This window comes from Pholis gunnellus (genome assembly GCF_910591455.1).
Source record: "Pholis gunnellus genome assembly, chromosome: 7".
Lineage (NCBI taxonomy): Eukaryota > Metazoa > Chordata > Actinopteri > Perciformes > Pholidae > Pholis > Pholis gunnellus.
Window position 1 is genome coordinate 9665739 of NC_136533.1, and position 17773 is coordinate 9683511.

The window sequence follows — 17773 nt, forward strand, 5'->3', positions numbered from 1 at the left end:
TTGCAGGGACATAAACTATGCACCGCAAGCTTCGACAAAATTGATGTTTTCTTTTATAACCAGTTATTGTGTTTTGAAAGGACCGTTTGCAATGGCAACCGACATAAACAAAAATCTCACTCACTTGTTACTATGTTCTTGAGCTCATGTACAGTATACAATATGAGAGACGAGTCTAAAGTAACACACATAAAATGAGTGGTGCAGAATGGGTGGTATAAAAAACAAGCTATGGGAAGTAAATAACGTGAATCAAGCTTACCTCTGTAAATTCAATACTGTATGCTATTGCTGGCTTTGACACTGCGTTCCTTTATTCTATGATAGTATTTTGTAAACCATATTTATTATATTGCTTATCTTACTGAAATCATTATCATGAATGATACCCAGTTTATTGAGGACTGAACCCATATTTCAACGCGACCTGAGAGATCAAGGAATCAAGAATGAACGCAACGTCTCAGTAACATCTTCTCCCGAGTCACACCTCTGTATTTCTCTCACTTTCAGCATCTGCTGATTGTCACAGTCACAGTTGTTATCTTGGTTGCGTTGGCCGCTGTAATGGCCTCTGTTATCTCCACAGTCTCTCCCTGTTCATTTGACCTGTGTTATCATTAGTGCTCTCAGGAAAACTCCCTCCTCCCCCACAGATGCTCAGCTCGCTGATGGCTGCTCCAGAGAAGAGGGCCATGAGGGGGCAGGGTGGAACTGGGCTGAGACCTCATGTAGCCCAAGAGATGGCTGCACTGTGTTCCTTGGCCTTCATACGCAGCGCAGCTATGCTGGAAGACTTGCGGTCTGGATCAAGGTTAAGATCGTAGCCATTGATTCCCCCGCCCATCCCGGGACCCCCAAAAAGGCTGCCCATGTGTGTCTGTCCCATGTGGCTGCTCCCTGGACTGGGCACGCCCAGGAACTCAGAGATGCCTCCAGGACCGTGAGGATGAGGCGGCATGCAGGAGGAGACGGAGTCACAAGGCACAACGCAACCCGGCACTGGAGAGGCTCCACTGCTGCTCCCGATCCACGAAGGGTTCTGGATCTGGAGGACAAAAGAAATCATTATTCGTTAAAGTGGCTAAAATTTATATTTTTATGCAAGTCGCTTGTAGTGATGCACCAACAGAGAATCATCCCCTGGATCTGCAGCAACCACATTTACGGAGCATTATAGCAAGTTTCAGCTCATTGTTCAGCTGTCCCGGCCCACAACTTCACTTTTCTTGTTCACTCTTACTGCTCTCATAACGTTAGCCGCAGCAGGCAGCTGTTTTCAGAAAAAAAGCACTAAAACCCTACTGTAGACATACCTGCTCAGCACCAAACAGCAGACAGACGTAGTAAGCTGCTAGCTGATGAACTCAGTAGCTAAAGAGACAGATATTTCCCTCAGAAGTTGGTAGAACGGAGCTAAAATAGATTGAACTTGTAATTAAGCTCGCCGTATCAACTTAAAGGGTGATGATATGTCAATGTTATGTACAACTTGTTTCTGCTGCCCTCAAATGCCCAGAGAAATATTTTATTGCGGGTTTCACAATTAACCTTGCTCATGTCCATTAATGATCCTGATATTTCTCTCAGATCGTGAGTAACTGTGCTGTTTCAGTGAGCTGACTCATTTTCCTTTACCTGTGCATAGTTCTCAGGCCGAGTTAGTAGAGGCAGCTCGTAAGCAGTAGAGAAGTGTGTCCGGACCTGCTGCATCTGTCCATAACGCTCCCTCTTCCTCCACTTGGCTCTGCGATTCTGGAACCACACCTGCAAAGAAAACAATCCATCAGGAAAAAACAGACCAGCCACTACCAAACAAAACTTGAATATATGAGAAAGCTCTCATATATCTCATATCCCGTGCAAAACCCAAGAACCTTTTTTTTTTTTTTTTTGCAAAAACAAGGCCATCCTTTCCCTAAACTGAACCACATAAAATAAAGATAGTGAAGGAAATAAATTTTGCAGCACATGAAAGTGCAGACCCAGGTTTTAAGACTTGACGTGTCTTTAAAGTGCCGTCCACACGGAGCTATTGATGTGAACATTTTGAGTCTCCCCTGGTGCTGCACGAATCAGCTCCTCCCTTTGATACACAGGCGTCTGCCTCCCTTCAGGCTGCCAGCGTCGACAGATCCACATCTGGGCCTGTAGCCATTCATAAATCACTCTGGGAGAGGTGTGCTCTCCCCCACATGTCAGCACCGCGGGATACAATGGGGAATCCCTGTGTATATTCCATGAAACCAAAGTTCAACTTTTGACCAAGAATATGCTTTTCTTTACCCATTTTGGGGATTATTAAGTATTGGATGCTGTATATGAAGTAGGTAGTACTTTCAGTACCTGCTGACAGACCAAGTGCAGGCTAAGCCTACTTCTTTCTAGCTGTGGAAGGCACTGGAGGAAAGCAGGACTGAAGGGTGGAAGACAGTTGAGAAATTCCCTCAAATATTCTACTGCAGTCTTGGTATAACTTCTTTGGTCATTTATGTCTTCTTTGTATACAGGACATCTAGTGTCTGTCTTTCCTAGCAGAAGGATTTCTCCTCTGTTGCTCCTTTTGAGATGTATTCCTCATATTTCCATGTTAAAGTTATTTAGGGGAGCTTTTCATTGACCCAGTCGAGGTTCTAGAGAACTTAGATGTTGTATTAATGTTGTACAGATTGTAAATCTTTTTGAGGTAAACTTGCTGTTTCGGCTGGATAAATTGACTTGACAAGTGTAAATAAAGATGAACATTATTGGATAAAACAGCTCCTAGATATTGATATTGTATAACCACCATGTAGACAATGGATTCCTTGGCACAAGCCATGTCTTTTGTTTGTTTCAACTTATATTGCTTTATAATTGTTGAAATATGAGCTATTTAGACACATAAGTAGCCTCCAAACTGCTGTAAGGCCAAACATTTCTGCTGCTCTAGAGCTGCAACGATTTGGAAATAAGTTATCTGTTCAGTTACTATTGCTACGCTTTTTTTCTACAATATTTTCTCACATCTATATGCAAGAGTTTGTAGGAGCAAAGGGGGGTACTGGATGTCTTCTTGTGTTTATTTGTATGTATTGTTAGTTGTCTGAATCTTATCCTCCCAAGAGGGAAAGGGAAACTTCTTCAAAGAGAAAAGAGAGCGATCCTGCCTTGACACAGGGGTTTGAACTTGGATTGTGGGTTGATTCCCAGACCAATCAGCTTGTGGTTTTCACAGTCCATGACATGCAATTTCCCCCTCAGTCAACCTCCTTACATCCCCCCGACCATGTCACTCTCTCCCCACTTCTCTGTATTAACTTAAACACAATAGAGTTTAGTGACAAACATGAGCAGTGTCGCACAAAGATGTTATCCCATACTGATTTTTTTTTCGGGACAGGAGTGGCTTTTTATCAAATGAGAGAAGACTAGCTACAAGCACTGCATCATGCACACAAACCTGTCATTTTTCTGACATCATTTTCAAAGAGAAGACCATACATGGGCTCCTGTGGCATATATAGCTGCTGCCTGTATTTTTGCGAGATGGTGACGTAAAGAAATGTCGTCTGACTCCGACATTCCTTGGGTCAGCTGGCGAGATTAGTGAATAGCTCACCCTGGCAAAGTGGTAAACTGATATCTGAGGCTGTGGCTGAACCCCAATGTCAAGGTGAGGGGTTGTTGCCCTTTGAATTATATCATATGTTTGGAGGGGGACTCGGAGTCTATGTTATGCCCCCCCTGAGGATTTGGGATCTATTATTGTTTTAGGTTCGTCATGTCTTGCCTTTGGTTCTTCTGCGGTTATTTGAGCTCATAACATCACAGGTTTCCAAATATAATCCTCAACACAAAAGGTCCTGATTGGACTGATGAGTGTGAAACTCGCTCATCAGTCTCAAGTTTCTAGAAAGTTGAGACACGGTTTGATCGGTCAAAGGTTAAGGGAGCCTCTTGTGTATTGCTATTACATTCAAGTCACAGAGATAAGCATCTGATTTTCCTCAAAAATAAACACACACCAACATTTAAAAAATCATTTAACAACAAAGGCAATCCACAAAGACTCTTCTAACCACCTGGATGAACGAATGTAAAGATTTTAAACTTGTTTCCCAAGTTGAACCTCTTTTCCTAATTCCAAACAAAGATGGTAGCCTTGCTCAATATGTGCAACCTGAACATAAATTAAAACTTTTTATTGTATTGGTTTATATTGATCTTTCTTTCCAATATTCTGTATTTTCATACAAAATAACGAGCCACTATTTTGTCTGAGCAAAAACATGTCATTTACGACTTCCTGGATTAGAAAATACAGTCACAACTTCTGAAAACCAAAAAGTATTTTTTATTGTGTAGCTGAAGGAGTACATTTTCATTCACAACATTATACGTCTTTTAGGATTCTGGAAATGCTTTCAGATCAACGATTAGTGATTTTAAACTTTCTGAGCTTTTGAAAGATCACCAGGAATTTATCTTGAGGGAAATTGGATGCTCCGCTCTATGACTAGAATGTAAAGGTAAAACATGAGAGGCACAAACTGGGGCTACGGTTAATGTCGGTATTATAATGTTGTAAAAGTATTTCAAAGTTTGACTCTCCTTTTCAAATGTAAAGTATTATCAGTTACCGAGCTGTCATCTTAATTGTGATGGATCAAGATAACCCAACTTTTCTCCTACTTTTAATCTCTTCGTTGTACTCCCCCCTGTTAAAGCTCAGCCTCTTCTCTCCCACTCCAGCCCCTCTCTCTCCCCCCACGCCGACCCTTCTCTCCTTGTCTTTCTCCTCCCTCCTCCCTTTTAAGTCAGCTAGGGGAAGTGGGGATATTGGAAAGTGAGATGGGAGAATGTTCAAACTGGAGCTTGTTTTCATTTCATGTTTAATTTCCTGACGCCTAAGCCCTTGGCTTTCCGCAGTTAACCACTCTGACCTTTTGGAGGCGTGCAGACGAGAGCAGTGGACACATACTCAGAAAACACATGCATTTACATACCATGATATGCAAAATTCAAAGTCAGTCATAAAGAAATGTGATCTTTTAACCTGGACACTCACACACTTAATGTAGCCTTTTATAAACAAGCAAACAATGTATGAGCACATATGTGTATATGCCCCTTGTCTTGGTTTTTGGGTACTGAGTGTGTCATGTTTCACAGAGGGTTCGCTCTAGCTTTGCCTTTGAACAGCAGAAGGAATGAGACCCAAGCCAAATAGTTTGGCAGGGAGATCATTCGGGGAACATTATGAAGTCAGATGTGTCCTTTGCAGCGACGCGTCCCTTAATCCCCAACTTCTAAGTTTGTTAGAAAGGAAAGCTAGTGGTGCTTTTGTACAAGCATAATTTCAATTAATACAAAGATTTTTTTTTTTTTTTCTCATAATGATCAACGGTGACCCATTTTATATATGAAGCCCAAAAGGATGGTATTTGCCAACTGCAAACATTTCTCTTCTTTATTGTATCTAGCAGACATCTGCAAGGAAGGTGGCTCAGAACTCTTGGTGCTCAAAGTGCTTGGCGGTGATACAGTAATTGCTAAAGACGTTGACAGCAAAAGGCAGCTTACAGAGCCATTAAAGAGCTTTATTTATGCTCCAGAGCCAGCAGGCAGAGAGAGAGAGGAAGAGGGAGAGAGGGAGGGCAGAGTGCATAACTCCAAAAGCAGGCTTTGAAGTCCAGCCGTCTCACCTCATCTCTGTCATCCAGGACCACTGCGATTGATAGACTGCCTCAGCAGTCACTCACACAGCCTCCCTCCCCATAAAAAGTAGGCAGTGTGGTGAAGTTCAAGTCTGAGGTTGAGAGCTAATTGTACTAAATAAACTAGTGGCAGCAGAAGTCACAGATGTGATTATGGAAAACTGCAGCCCGACTTTATGAAGACGTTCATCATCAAACAGTGGATGAAAGTGTAGGACCTTGACATTGGCATTTTGGGAGAAAACATCTGTACTCCGGATTTCAATGGCTGTTGTTTCGGAGATGAAAAGGATTCTCCGATCAGTTGCCAAGCTTCAAGTGCCCCTTGGTATTCAACAATTGGATATCCCTGGACTTTGTCTTGATAGACCTTCAGATGAAATTGTGGGGTTTAGTCTTGATTGCGTACATATTTAGGGTCTGATTTTAGAATTATGGGTCAAACCTCACAGTGACTCAACAGTCTGCTGTGTGGCTGTCAGATGAGAAAGTTAATTATAATCATCTGGGGAATAGATCGGTCTGTGTGAACACAACATGAATGTACTTATTTTACTGTACCACCACAAGGACCAGGCCAGGTTCTCTGTCCCTGACTATGTCTCGGACCACGCGTGGAAATTGAAACTGGCATCTCAAAGTATATCCTTGCTAAACAGCTTTGATGACTTCTTTTTCTCTCCATGTGTTTTTCCTCCCGGCCTCAAGAGTTGTGCGGTGAAGTAGTTTGAACATGGTAGTGCTGGGGAGAAACCCTTGGCCTCTGACCCTTCTGCAGAGTCTGCAGCATGTAAGAGCTATAAGAGCAGAGTATTCCCTTAGTCCCACCCATCCCACTCTGATCTAAAACTGGCAGGCAGAAAGAGAGATGAGGAACAATAGGCCTCGCTGTCTGCTGCTCCGAACAATCTTTGTCAGCATGCCAGTCTTAACTCTCCCAGCCCTCTCTGTCTTTTCCCTGAGTGATTATTAGCACGCTAACATTAACGACTGCAGTCATTCAACACAACTCATCGGGCTGTTCTACCAAAAAGGAACGACAGCATATGTTATTTCAGCAAGTGTCCCAAAACGCAGTACGTTTATGATGAAAAGTGACAAAGCCTTTAAGTTGTTGCAGTAATTCCGGTTACACCAGCACTGATATTGGTCCAACACTGACTCAAATGGCTGACCACGGGCCAATCTGGTATTGGATACCATTATTTTATTAAACAACAGTTCAGTATTATGTTGCCTCCACTTAAAAGAATGATCCCAGTTTCTTCCACACAGTGAAACATACAGTTTATTACTTAAACACTGGTATCGGATCGGTACTTGGTAGCAGCCGATACTCAAATCCCAGGTATCTGTATCTGGACTGAAAAAGTTGGATTGGTACAATTTTGATGGAAGCAAAGGAGGAAATTGGATGATTATAGAGTAACTATGGGGTCGAGGTGGATGGACTTTAATGTGGGAAAGCGCGGTTTGTTTTTTTCGTTTCAATCCATCAGTCAGTTTCTTTTGTTTTGTTTGTTGCATGATCATGATCAACCACGTGTTTGTGCTTAAATCTAACTAAAACTTGATCAGATTGTTTTTGTAATGGTTTTGGTCAATAGGACTTGTTAGCTCATGTCAATGCAGAAACTAATTTTTCTGGTGTAACCTGCCGTTAATCCCCCGTCCTCACCTGTACGCGAGCCTCCGTCAGGTCCGTCCTCAGTGCCAGCTGCTCCCGGGCATAAACATCTGGGTAGTGTGTCTTCTGGAAAACCTTTTCCAGCTCTTCCAGCTGGTAGCTGGTGAACGTGGTGCGATTGCGTCTCTTCTTGCCTTTGTTGCTCTCGGCCTCACTTTTGTCCAGAGGGCTGGAAAAGTCAGAGCCGGGCCGCTCGCTGAGGCCCTTCTCGCCAGGCGCCTTTAGGTTCAGGTAGCTGCCTTCCATCCCGGGAGCGTCGACGCTCGGGGGTAACTCGGACTCTGTCAGGCCGCTGTTGTCTTTTCCTGTAAGTATGTATGAGACACAAGAAGTGTGGAAGGTCACAATCAATCGTATTTTGTTCTTTTAAAGGAGCCCTTCGCCAACTTTATATATTAGTTTACCAAGTTTGATCAAGGTCTTAGCTTGGCCTTAAGTCTTCAAATTTTGAACAGAAAGCATTACAAATTGAAGGTGTGGGGGTTGAATTAAAGACGCTGAACATTTGCATTATGGGAAATGTAGGATCCAGGGTTTTTGGTACATTATAATCGGAACATCTCAGCCTCTGCTGCATTCATTTTTACCAATACATCTCCCTCCAATGTTATGTAAGTACAACACTAAATCACTGGAGAGACCCTTTAAGGCTGTGATGTGGATTGACGGTCCTTCTCAAAAACCTCATAAAACGTACTTTTTAAAGTTTAGACGTTACACTGCGGTTCAAATAAAAAACGTTAGAGCAATTTTGGTTTCGGTTGAAGTGTGCCGTTCTTCAGATTTTCATATGAAGCATGAAAAATCAAAATAACTTTCACAGTTTGTGTGGCTTCACATGTAACACAAATCATATTCTTACCGTGTCGTATTATTTTCAAGTAAGCTATTACAACCACATGTTGTCAATACTAGTCCTATAATTATAGTTACTACTCTATAATTGGAATATTCAGCAGAGCAATACTTTCTTGGTGCCTCACGTTCAAGTCAGGGAGTGTGTCTGCTCATCATCACGTTTCAACATCCACATTAAATGACATTTACTTCAAGCTTACGTCATCTCTGTAATGTTTTATTTGAAGGTGCAAAGGCCTTGTCTGCTTGCAACTAGAGAAGAAACGTCTTTCTCTGTTTGAAAGCTATGTCACTACACATTGGCGTGACCTGTGACACAACCCTTGAAGCCCTCTCCCTCGCATCTCTCAATCACGCCACCTAAAAACCCAAGCCACTTAAAACCTGCTCCCTCTCGAGCCCTGTATGGCGGGCCTTGTGTACGACCACGCTGGCCCCCGCCGGCTTGCCCCGGAGATGTAAACAACATTGTGTTTGTCACCTTCAATTTTGTGAGCGTCCATTTTGTGACAGACCACGCTCTGTTCCTGTCAGCGCTTGCTAGCTTTTTTGTTTCCTTTCAGGAGATGAAGAAAGCTGTCCCTTCTCCTTCAATAAACAAACAGCTGTGTGAATAAATAAGCTGAAGGGCTCTGGTTGCAGTCCAGTGAGAACAGTGTGCTCTGTCAGCCTCTCTGTTTGCCTTTCCTGTGACTGGGCATGGTGAGCGCCCTGTCCTAACTGTATTAGTCTGAAACCAGCACATAATGGTCTCTTCCACATAAACAAAGTATTGTGCAACACCAGCATTACTATTTTTTACATTTGTCTCTGAGTTAGATCAAGTTTAGGTGATTAACTTTAGCATTTTTTTCTTTGTCACTTTGGATTTTTGTTATGGGCAATGTCAGTAATGGCCTCCTGTCATCCTCAGAAACCCAGTGCAATGAGGGAAGGAGAGTTGACACCTCGTGGCACTAGTGACTCTCTGAGCCAAGTGTTCTAGTGGTTAGTTAGATGACTGAATAGTTTTAGAGTGATGAAGCTAGGCGGTGGCTGTCTGTAGCATGCATATTTGTTTTCATGGATTAGTACGCCTTTGGCTAGCGTGTCCCACAATGAGATGTCAATAGTCATCCTCTCGATATTGCAGCAGCCCTCCCCTGCTCGCTGGCTCAGACTTGCCCCGACAGAGACGCTAATGGAACAACACAGCTCGCCCAGCTGGAGTTCATGACCTCATATCGCTGTGGCCCACCTGTCAGGCCCTCTTACAGTCTCCACGCAGGCAGATGTTCTGACATCACCCACCCCTGCACTGGCCTCTAATGCTAAAGCAATGTGCAATATTTTCTTTCTGCCCCTGGGCAGCAGCATGGCTGCAATGTTAAGAAGTAAGACAGGTCAACTCCAGGTTCCTATTTTGCATTTGCATCTGTGAGAGAAAATGCCCCTGAGCAAGGCATGTATCCTGTAAGGCAACGGGTGCAGCTGGGGGATGGGAAGATGGTGGGATAGTCTGAGAAATTGTTTGAAGTTCTCAGGCTTATACAGCTCTACATATATCGACTACGTTTACTCTGGAATCAGCACTAATAAGAACATTTAATAAAATAGATTGACATTTTGGGAATACACTTATTTGTATTGTTGCTGAGAGTAAGATGAAAACAATAATACCACTTTCATGTCTGAATACTCTAAATACGCGGCTGCCTCGAGCAGCTGGTTGGCTACATTTAGCATAAAGAGCTGACAATTAGTTATTTCTTAGGGGTCATATGGGAATTGTTCACAACATCACCGTCTGTAAAATGGCAATTTGTTGTTTTTGCACCTCTGTTTTTATACAGACTAAACCAATAAAATGTGAATTAATTAGTGACGTTTAGAGGTGCTGGTAGTCTAATTTTGTTACCGTTACATAGAGACAAGCCAGCTGTTTCGGCCTATTTCCAGCAAAGCCAAGTGGCTAGTGGCGGTAGCTTCAACTGTAACCGCCGTATGAGAGCATTGCAGAGCGACATTCGTGAGCTAATCAGTGGGACAAGCTAACATGTGGCTATGTCAACAAAGCAAGGAGAAGCTCAGATTACAACACACACAAAGCGTGACTTTCTTCTATTCTTTGCTCAGGTAGATTTTACTCAACTATATCTTTACATTACACATAGTTGTTTGCTGCTATATTAATGCTCTGAATATCGTGTATCAGCCTTATACAAACTTATTTCACCACAATGAGCTCTAGAATCTGCTCTCATTAAAATCTTTCTCTGTCTGGTACTCCAAACGTATTTCTCTTTTCTCTGTCACGCTAACAACACAGAGTCTTTTGCCACAAACATCTTCCAGTATTCCCGCATGCTGAGCTGTGTGTTTCTGCACACTGTTCTGGAGAACACAGCCATCACACACTTTCTTTTGCGAGCCAAGATTCCACCGCGTTGACTGCAGATTTTTTTGGCATTCAGAGGAATGTGTTTTTGACTGTTCTCATTTCAGTATTCATCAACGTGTATGTAAATGCATTAATGTCACCGGCTGATCCCGCAATTTGCCATTTACTCTGTGACAAGCTGCAGACCTCTTCAGTTAGCCGAGGTCAGATGTTTACTAGGGTCAGCAATTTAATCACTGCTGAAAACAGAGAGAAAACATCAAAGTGTAATTTAACTGGTTGTAAAGCAACAGGGCACCCTCTCAGTTTTTATGGAATGGGATGGGGAGGGTCAAGTGAAGCCAAATAAAAGAAACACTATAAATTAGTAACCTGGGGAAGGGTTAATGACCAAACACTAAATGGGGAAGGGAATGCTTTTAAACCGAGCACTCAAAGTTGTTCTTTCAAAACACTCAAAGCTAACAGCAGTCTGCCACAATGGCGCTCCACTCATCACACCTTATATGGACCAAATAAAGTCAAATATTTTACTGGCTTTGGTGGCTATTAATTGTTCATGCATTGCTGGTTCGAAGACATGCTTTGGGCAGGATTATTTTTCCCGCAGCACAGTCTAAGACCTGATGTTGACTGTTGTTTCGTCGGTGGAAGGGAGGCTCCCAGATGTTCCTGAGGAGAGATCTATGCCAGCGGCTCACGCAGGAATGCAGATTCCCTGAGAAACCTAAAAGTATTTCTGTTCAGCTCCTGATAAATTGACACAATCATGACCTCACTACTGTCATAATACGTTGGGCTGAGGCTGTTACTGTCTCATATCAAAAAGCTCAGAAATAGTATGCTTTTTTTTTTAATGCAGGAAATATTGGTGACCGTTTACACGTTTTCTTCTGAAGGGAAAAAACTTGTGGAGCATATTGATAAAATTGTATTTTGGTAAAGCATTTCATTTTAAAAGGAGAGTTTTGAAGTATTTGCAACTTTAAGCAAGTTAAAAGTACAAACCTAATGTCATATATCAATGTAAACAGTATAGTGAAACTTTTAAACTTTCAAGGTCAAGATTAAATCATTTGTCAGGCATGTCTTTTTAATGCTGTGATTGTGTTTTGTATCATATAAGTAAGTTTAGGTTGGGTGATGAACATGAACTAAAAAGAGGACGAGGAATTGAAATCAAAGGGGATAATAGATTATCGATCATCAATGATCTGTTAGCCTCTCCCTCTTTTCCAGTAGTCTTGAATTCATTCCATAATCACATTTTATACTTTTCTAGATCATATTCAAATCCTGTTTTTAGGTATTTTTGCATCTTTGGAACATAGAGGAGCTAAAGAAAGTTTATTGTGCAGGCGGTGTCAGTAAATGGTGATTTGGGTTACTTTCCATCTCTGGCTTTTAATAAAATATGTATAAAAAAGACAAATTAGCTGTGTCTCACTGAAAAATAACTTTTGTTAATCATGGACCCATAGTGATCATCTTACTCTTGTGCTGCCCAGTAGTTTCCATCATTAGTCTGTCACAGTTGGCTTTCTTTACTATTTTGTATAACTTTCTTGACCATAGCACTGTGTGGCCAAATGTTTGCATTATTAAAGAACATACAGAGGTTAGATTTAGTCCATTGATAAGACTCAAGGAAGTCAAAGTAAAGACTCAGCGACAGCCTCAACACAGAAGGCACAGAGCAAAATGTGCACCAGCTGGTTAAGGTTTCCAAAGCATCTCTTTAATCTCGCCTACATGCGATTCCCAGGTAGTCTGTGTGGAGTTACCTTCCCCTGCAGGAGAGGTGGATGAAAGTAAAGGGCAAGCCATGCTGTGTAACAGCATAAGCATATTTCTGAAAAACTTTGAGAAAAAGTAACGCGTCATGAACCACAATTGTCCTCAGAGGTGAATGTCTTTTCATTTAATGGCGGGCAGATTGCTGCTGCTTCACACATTACATTTTAACAAGCCAGGACTTCGTGGTTTCAAGCATTCTCATTACATATTCTAATTTATTCTGGTTCACAGACAAACGGCGGCACGATCACAGGTGTCATTCAGGCTTATTGTTAACATCGACACAATGTGTTAGTCATCAGCACATGCATATCCTATGACATCACTTCCCAGAGCCTTCTACCAGAGTACTATATTGTGACAGGAGGCTTTTAAAATGCTGCCAGGACTTTTTTGGGGTCTTGTTTTGTTTTTCATGCACAGAGAAAAATGTTTTACATATCACAGGATGCTTCGATATCCCGCTAAAGGGAGAATGGGGTTGTTTGAAAGCACAGATTGAACAAGCTGTATGCTACACATGTTTTTATTAGCTTTAAACTGTTATTTTGTTAAAGGACAAAGAGGACGAGGCACAAACCGCCTTTAGTGAGTAGTGTTCCCTCAAACACATTGTACATCAACACTTCAGAACTCAACTACAGGCCGACAAACACAATGACTTTCAGTTTTAGCCTGAGCTCCACTTACATTCTCTCCAATATATAAAGAAAGTGTGAATATGTTTCATCAAAAGTTCATGTTGCAGCGAGCAATCTCTATCGAGGATAAAAACTGAAAATTAATAACAATTATGAAGCAGAAGACTCGTATATGCAAAGCGTCTCAAAGCCATAGAGTCAGGTAAAATACGTGCATGTAAACATTCCCACACGTTTGTGAAACCCTCTCATTTCTCCCGAGTCCCTCAAATCATTACCCAATCTCAATGTCCATTTTTGACTCGTTGCTTATTTATACAAGGTGTTGTTGACACAGGGTTGTGTAAACCAGTCCCATTTTGTCATCTCAGGCACTCTCTGAAGCTTTGGAGATCTGATGTTTGGGGAGTATGAATAATAACTATAGGAGCCAGTAATGCACATCTGCCTTAGATTAATGCGGACCTCTCCTGCAGTGCTGACCTGCATTCCTCAGCACTCGATCAGCTCCAAGGGTTTTATTTCATTCATCGCTGTGTGAGCAGGTAATGGCTCCATCCCTGTTCTCGCTGTGGGACAGTCTCACTGATTAACATGCACACAAGGAAACAAACCCGCCAACCTGAGCCACTACTGTGCAGAAATATGTTCATTCACTCCTCCAGAGACAATCTTGTATTAACACTATCCAGTGATTTTAGAAATGCATAGTAGAAATGTTCAATAATATCTAAATGTGCATTTTATAATTGCTTTCAAGCTCTTAAATGTTAATGTTGTTTACAGTTGAATAATAATGTGGCATTTTAAAGAAATATTCTGCCAAAAAGTTTGGAAGCCTTCTCAATTAAAAGAGGGAAAATGAGGTGTGAACATCTTGCAGCATATGCCAAAAATATTTCCCATTATCTTTTAACGGAATTAATGAAATAAATCCACATATTTGTCTTTTCTTCTATCATCAAATTTAAATATTAACATATTAAATATATAGCATATGTCTATACATTTTGTTCCTAAACAGTGTAAACAGTATTACAGTTGCCACACAGAAAAGTTCCTTTGGGTATGAGATGACTTTTGTCATGATGGAGATAAAGCATCAGCATTGAGCGATATATCTCCCATTGAGGACCACACAAAACACCAAAAGCCTGTTGACGCCTGAGGCTTTGGCAGGAGCCCAAAGCATCCTCCCCAAAGCCACGATGCATTCATCTGGCTGCAACATTTTCAATGATAATATTGCAGAGCTCTCCTCGAGGGAGGCATGTTGCATTTAATGATGCTGTTTAAATGGTTCTGTCAATGCACTTGCCAAATCAATTCACTTCAGTGTAGGGGGATCCAACCTGTGTGGACACATTGCTCCCAAACTCCAGGAAAAAAAAGTGACAGTTCAGCTTAATGTGAAGAGAAACTGCAGTTGTTTCTCAGCCAATCAGATTACTTGCACTTTGAGGATGTATTTTGGTAATGTGTTGGCTATGCACAAAAAAACGTAGGCCTTAATGAGCCGAAAGGGCAGTTCAATTGTATTTGTTACACCTAATGTTTTAATTTACTTATATGAACAATTAGCATTTAGTGTATTTAATAGTGTTTGGTATGTTTATTTATGACTGAATTATTTTTTCAGCAGGAATTGTCGATTGAAATGTATATTTATAGGTTATTTCAGCCACGATAATAACAGATGTTTTCTTCTGTATCATCATGATAAACATCTGGACCTGAAATATATGTAAGCGTCGATACTGATAACTTCAAAAAATATATAATTTGTATGTCGTTTTTCAGGGATATAATACAGTGTATAAACACCTTAACATAAGAGTTTATTTTTACACGTTATATTCTTTTTTAGGCTGTCGGTCCTCTCGTGTGGACCTGATGTCACACAGAGTCCACTTCTGCTCATTAACAGTGTTCCGTCTTTTTATTTTAAGCCTCCACGTCTCATAAAAGAGACAGTAAAATGGATTGTTTTCTTTAAACGGTACATTTGTAGTGCAACGAATTGTCGGAAGACCCTGTAAAGCGTTAAAGCTTTTGTTTAAAATGAATGCTGTTTGTCAGGACGTCCAGGCAGTCTCTACATTTGTCATTGACTGTTGTATTACGGTCGACAAAATTGTGAGGTCTTGGCCTGTAACTACTCCATTGAATAAATGTACAAATATGTTTTATCATCACATAATCACTTGTGCTAAAAATAAAACAATGCTATGAGCATAATACAATATGCTAAATAGTGCAGTTGAAATATTTAGTTTCTTAATTTTTACTAGGTCCTCGATTCTCAGTTTGGGCGTGCTTGCGTATGCGCGTGCCTCATGCCATGTACATGGCTTCATATTTGAATATGAAAATAATTCATGACGTTTTTACTTTTCAGGGATGACGTGAGTTTTACTGTCTAGACAGTGAGATCAGTGAGATGCTGCGGTTTCAGGATCAATTTATAAACTATATGTGGATATAAACATCCAATAAGTCTACACAAATGTACATGCAAACATCCTTTCAAACATACGTTTTCCATAACGTCTTCACCTCTCTGGCTTAGCACACATCTCCTATAAAGGAAACCAATTTCTCTATTTAATGCTACAATTATAGCTCAGCTTGCAAAATCTGACTCTCCCTCGAATATATTTAAAATCCATTAATCAATGATTACATTTAGTTCTCCTTTATACCAACTTGTTTCAGGCAAATGGTATCGGGTTTTCTAAGGGTTTTAAGGCAACTAAGGCCTATTCTGTTCCCTATAATACACACAAAGTTATTTTTTTTATTTTCATCGCTCCCAGTTTCCCACAATAGTTTGATAGGAAACGGCATTGTTAAATTAAATATGCATTTAATTTAGAAATGTACACAGTTGTGCTCAATTAAAAATATGTGTATATGATTGATGGGTGTCTCTGTGGGTTTACTCTCTCCTCCTCTCTGCTCGTCGCTCACACTTTCTACTGACTTTCAGATTCTGTATTACAGTCAATTCCCATTATTGCTTGCAAACCTCCCCGTTTGTCATGCATTTTCGTTGAATTCAATGCCGAATCTAATGCCTCATAGTTCGCACTGTGTGCCCGTCTCATGTGCACTCACCATAGCAGGGAATCAGCGTCCCGTTGTGTCCGCTGTCCGGGTGCAGCTTGTTGCCTTCGGGTGGAGTTTTGCAGGTCGGTCGCTGCATGAAGAGCTGGTATTTGTTGAAGGTGCTGTCCTCAGCGCCATCCAACGAGTGGCACTCCGGCTGGAAAGGACTCCGGGACTTCTCTCCATAAGCCTGTACTTTACCCGGAATGAACGTGGGGCTGTATTTGGGTTCAGTGGTCGGGAAAGTCCTGAACGGGTTCGCCTGGTGATCCCTACCTTGCGCAGTAGACGTGCTATAATATGAATCCATCGATGTCATATCGCAGTATGAGACGCACGCTGCGTTCATACCTAAAAAAGTTATATTAAAAAAAATCCAAACGGTTCTTCTTTCCCTCCCCTTCTCTAGACAGCAGATAAGCTCCCCAAAATTCTCATGCACTGACAAACTCACTCTGACGCGCTCATGCAAACACACTCTCACGCTGCCGCATCTGGGACTGGTTACAAAATGAATCAGATGTTTTCCAGAGACTGCAGACTGAACAAATGCTAAAAGCCCCCTGAAGGTTTGTCGGGGTAAAGAGAAATGCCTTGCTCAAACTGATGCCGCCTCAGTAGCCCAGTGTATCTGACACACACTCAATCACACACACACATACACACACTCCACACACACGCAGCACTCCGACCTTCAGGCTCCACACACATCTGAAGTATAGGCCCACACCGAGCTCCAGCCCGCGCTATTATGCAGCCTGTCGAAATGGGAGGTCAAGCTCAGAAGGGGGGAAAGCTTTTTTGGGAAACACGCGGGAGACACAACACATGACATTAATGTAATTAGAGGATGAATATAACGTCTTTGATTCCTGCTGCTATGACTGAGAACCCAAACCTCTGGCTTTCGTTTCTTTATATCAATCTTAAAGGCATTTAAAGTGTTGTTTCCATCTATGGAGCCACACTCTGTTATTGTCATGTGTGTGTAAGGAAAATCTAATTTATGTTTTCTTTGCCTCTTGCATGCAGAAAGAGGACCTTTAGAATTAACTGTAATTGAAAGGATCAAGCTGGGATTTTGAACCAAAAACAGCGCTTAAAGTAAACCGATGATGAGCTTAAAAATGTAATAAATATTTTCTTATGCTATTTGTTTTAGAGACCCACATTAAACCAAACGATTAACAGTCAGAGTCTGTCATTGCGGATATATCTACTTATAATGGTGGAAATTTAGAGCCCATCACAGCAACAAACTTTTAGCCTGCAATTTAAGAATTGGCTACATAATATTAAATTAATTAAAAACCATTAAGCCAGTGATACTCATTGAAATACTTGGCTTCGTGTTCACAATAAGACGCCGCGCCAGCAATTCGCCTTTTCTTGGCTATACAAATCTGAATTAAAGCGGAAATAGTTTTTCAGTAAACAATGAGCTTTTAGTAGCTAAACTGGATAAATTATCGCAAATCCTCGTCCTTAATTTTCTTAATTATTGAGATGTGTAGGTGATAAATGAGGAAATAGCCTGTAATTTTAAAGCTTTTGATTATTGTAGAATTGTTGTTAATTGCCACGCCTGAATTATATTTTAAAG

At 41.3% G+C, this 17773-nt stretch overlaps 1 protein-coding gene across 1 annotated transcript; it reads right to left on the bottom strand.

The window, feature by feature from the left end:
* Positions 1–220: 220 nt before the first annotated feature.
* LOC306699198 (homeobox protein aristaless-like 4) lies at positions 221–16615 on the bottom strand. The gene is made up of 4 exons (XM_079163729.1): positions 16180–16615; positions 7378–7691; positions 1639–1767; positions 221–1048 (listed from the first exon to the last, which is right to left on the bottom strand). The coding sequence occupies exons 1-4, from the start codon at positions 16517–16519 to the stop codon at positions 728–730; spliced, it is 1104 nt and encodes a 367-aa protein (XP_079019855.1). The 5' UTR covers positions 16520–16615; the 3' UTR covers positions 221–727.
* Between the last annotated feature and the right edge of the window lie 1158 nt (positions 16616–17773).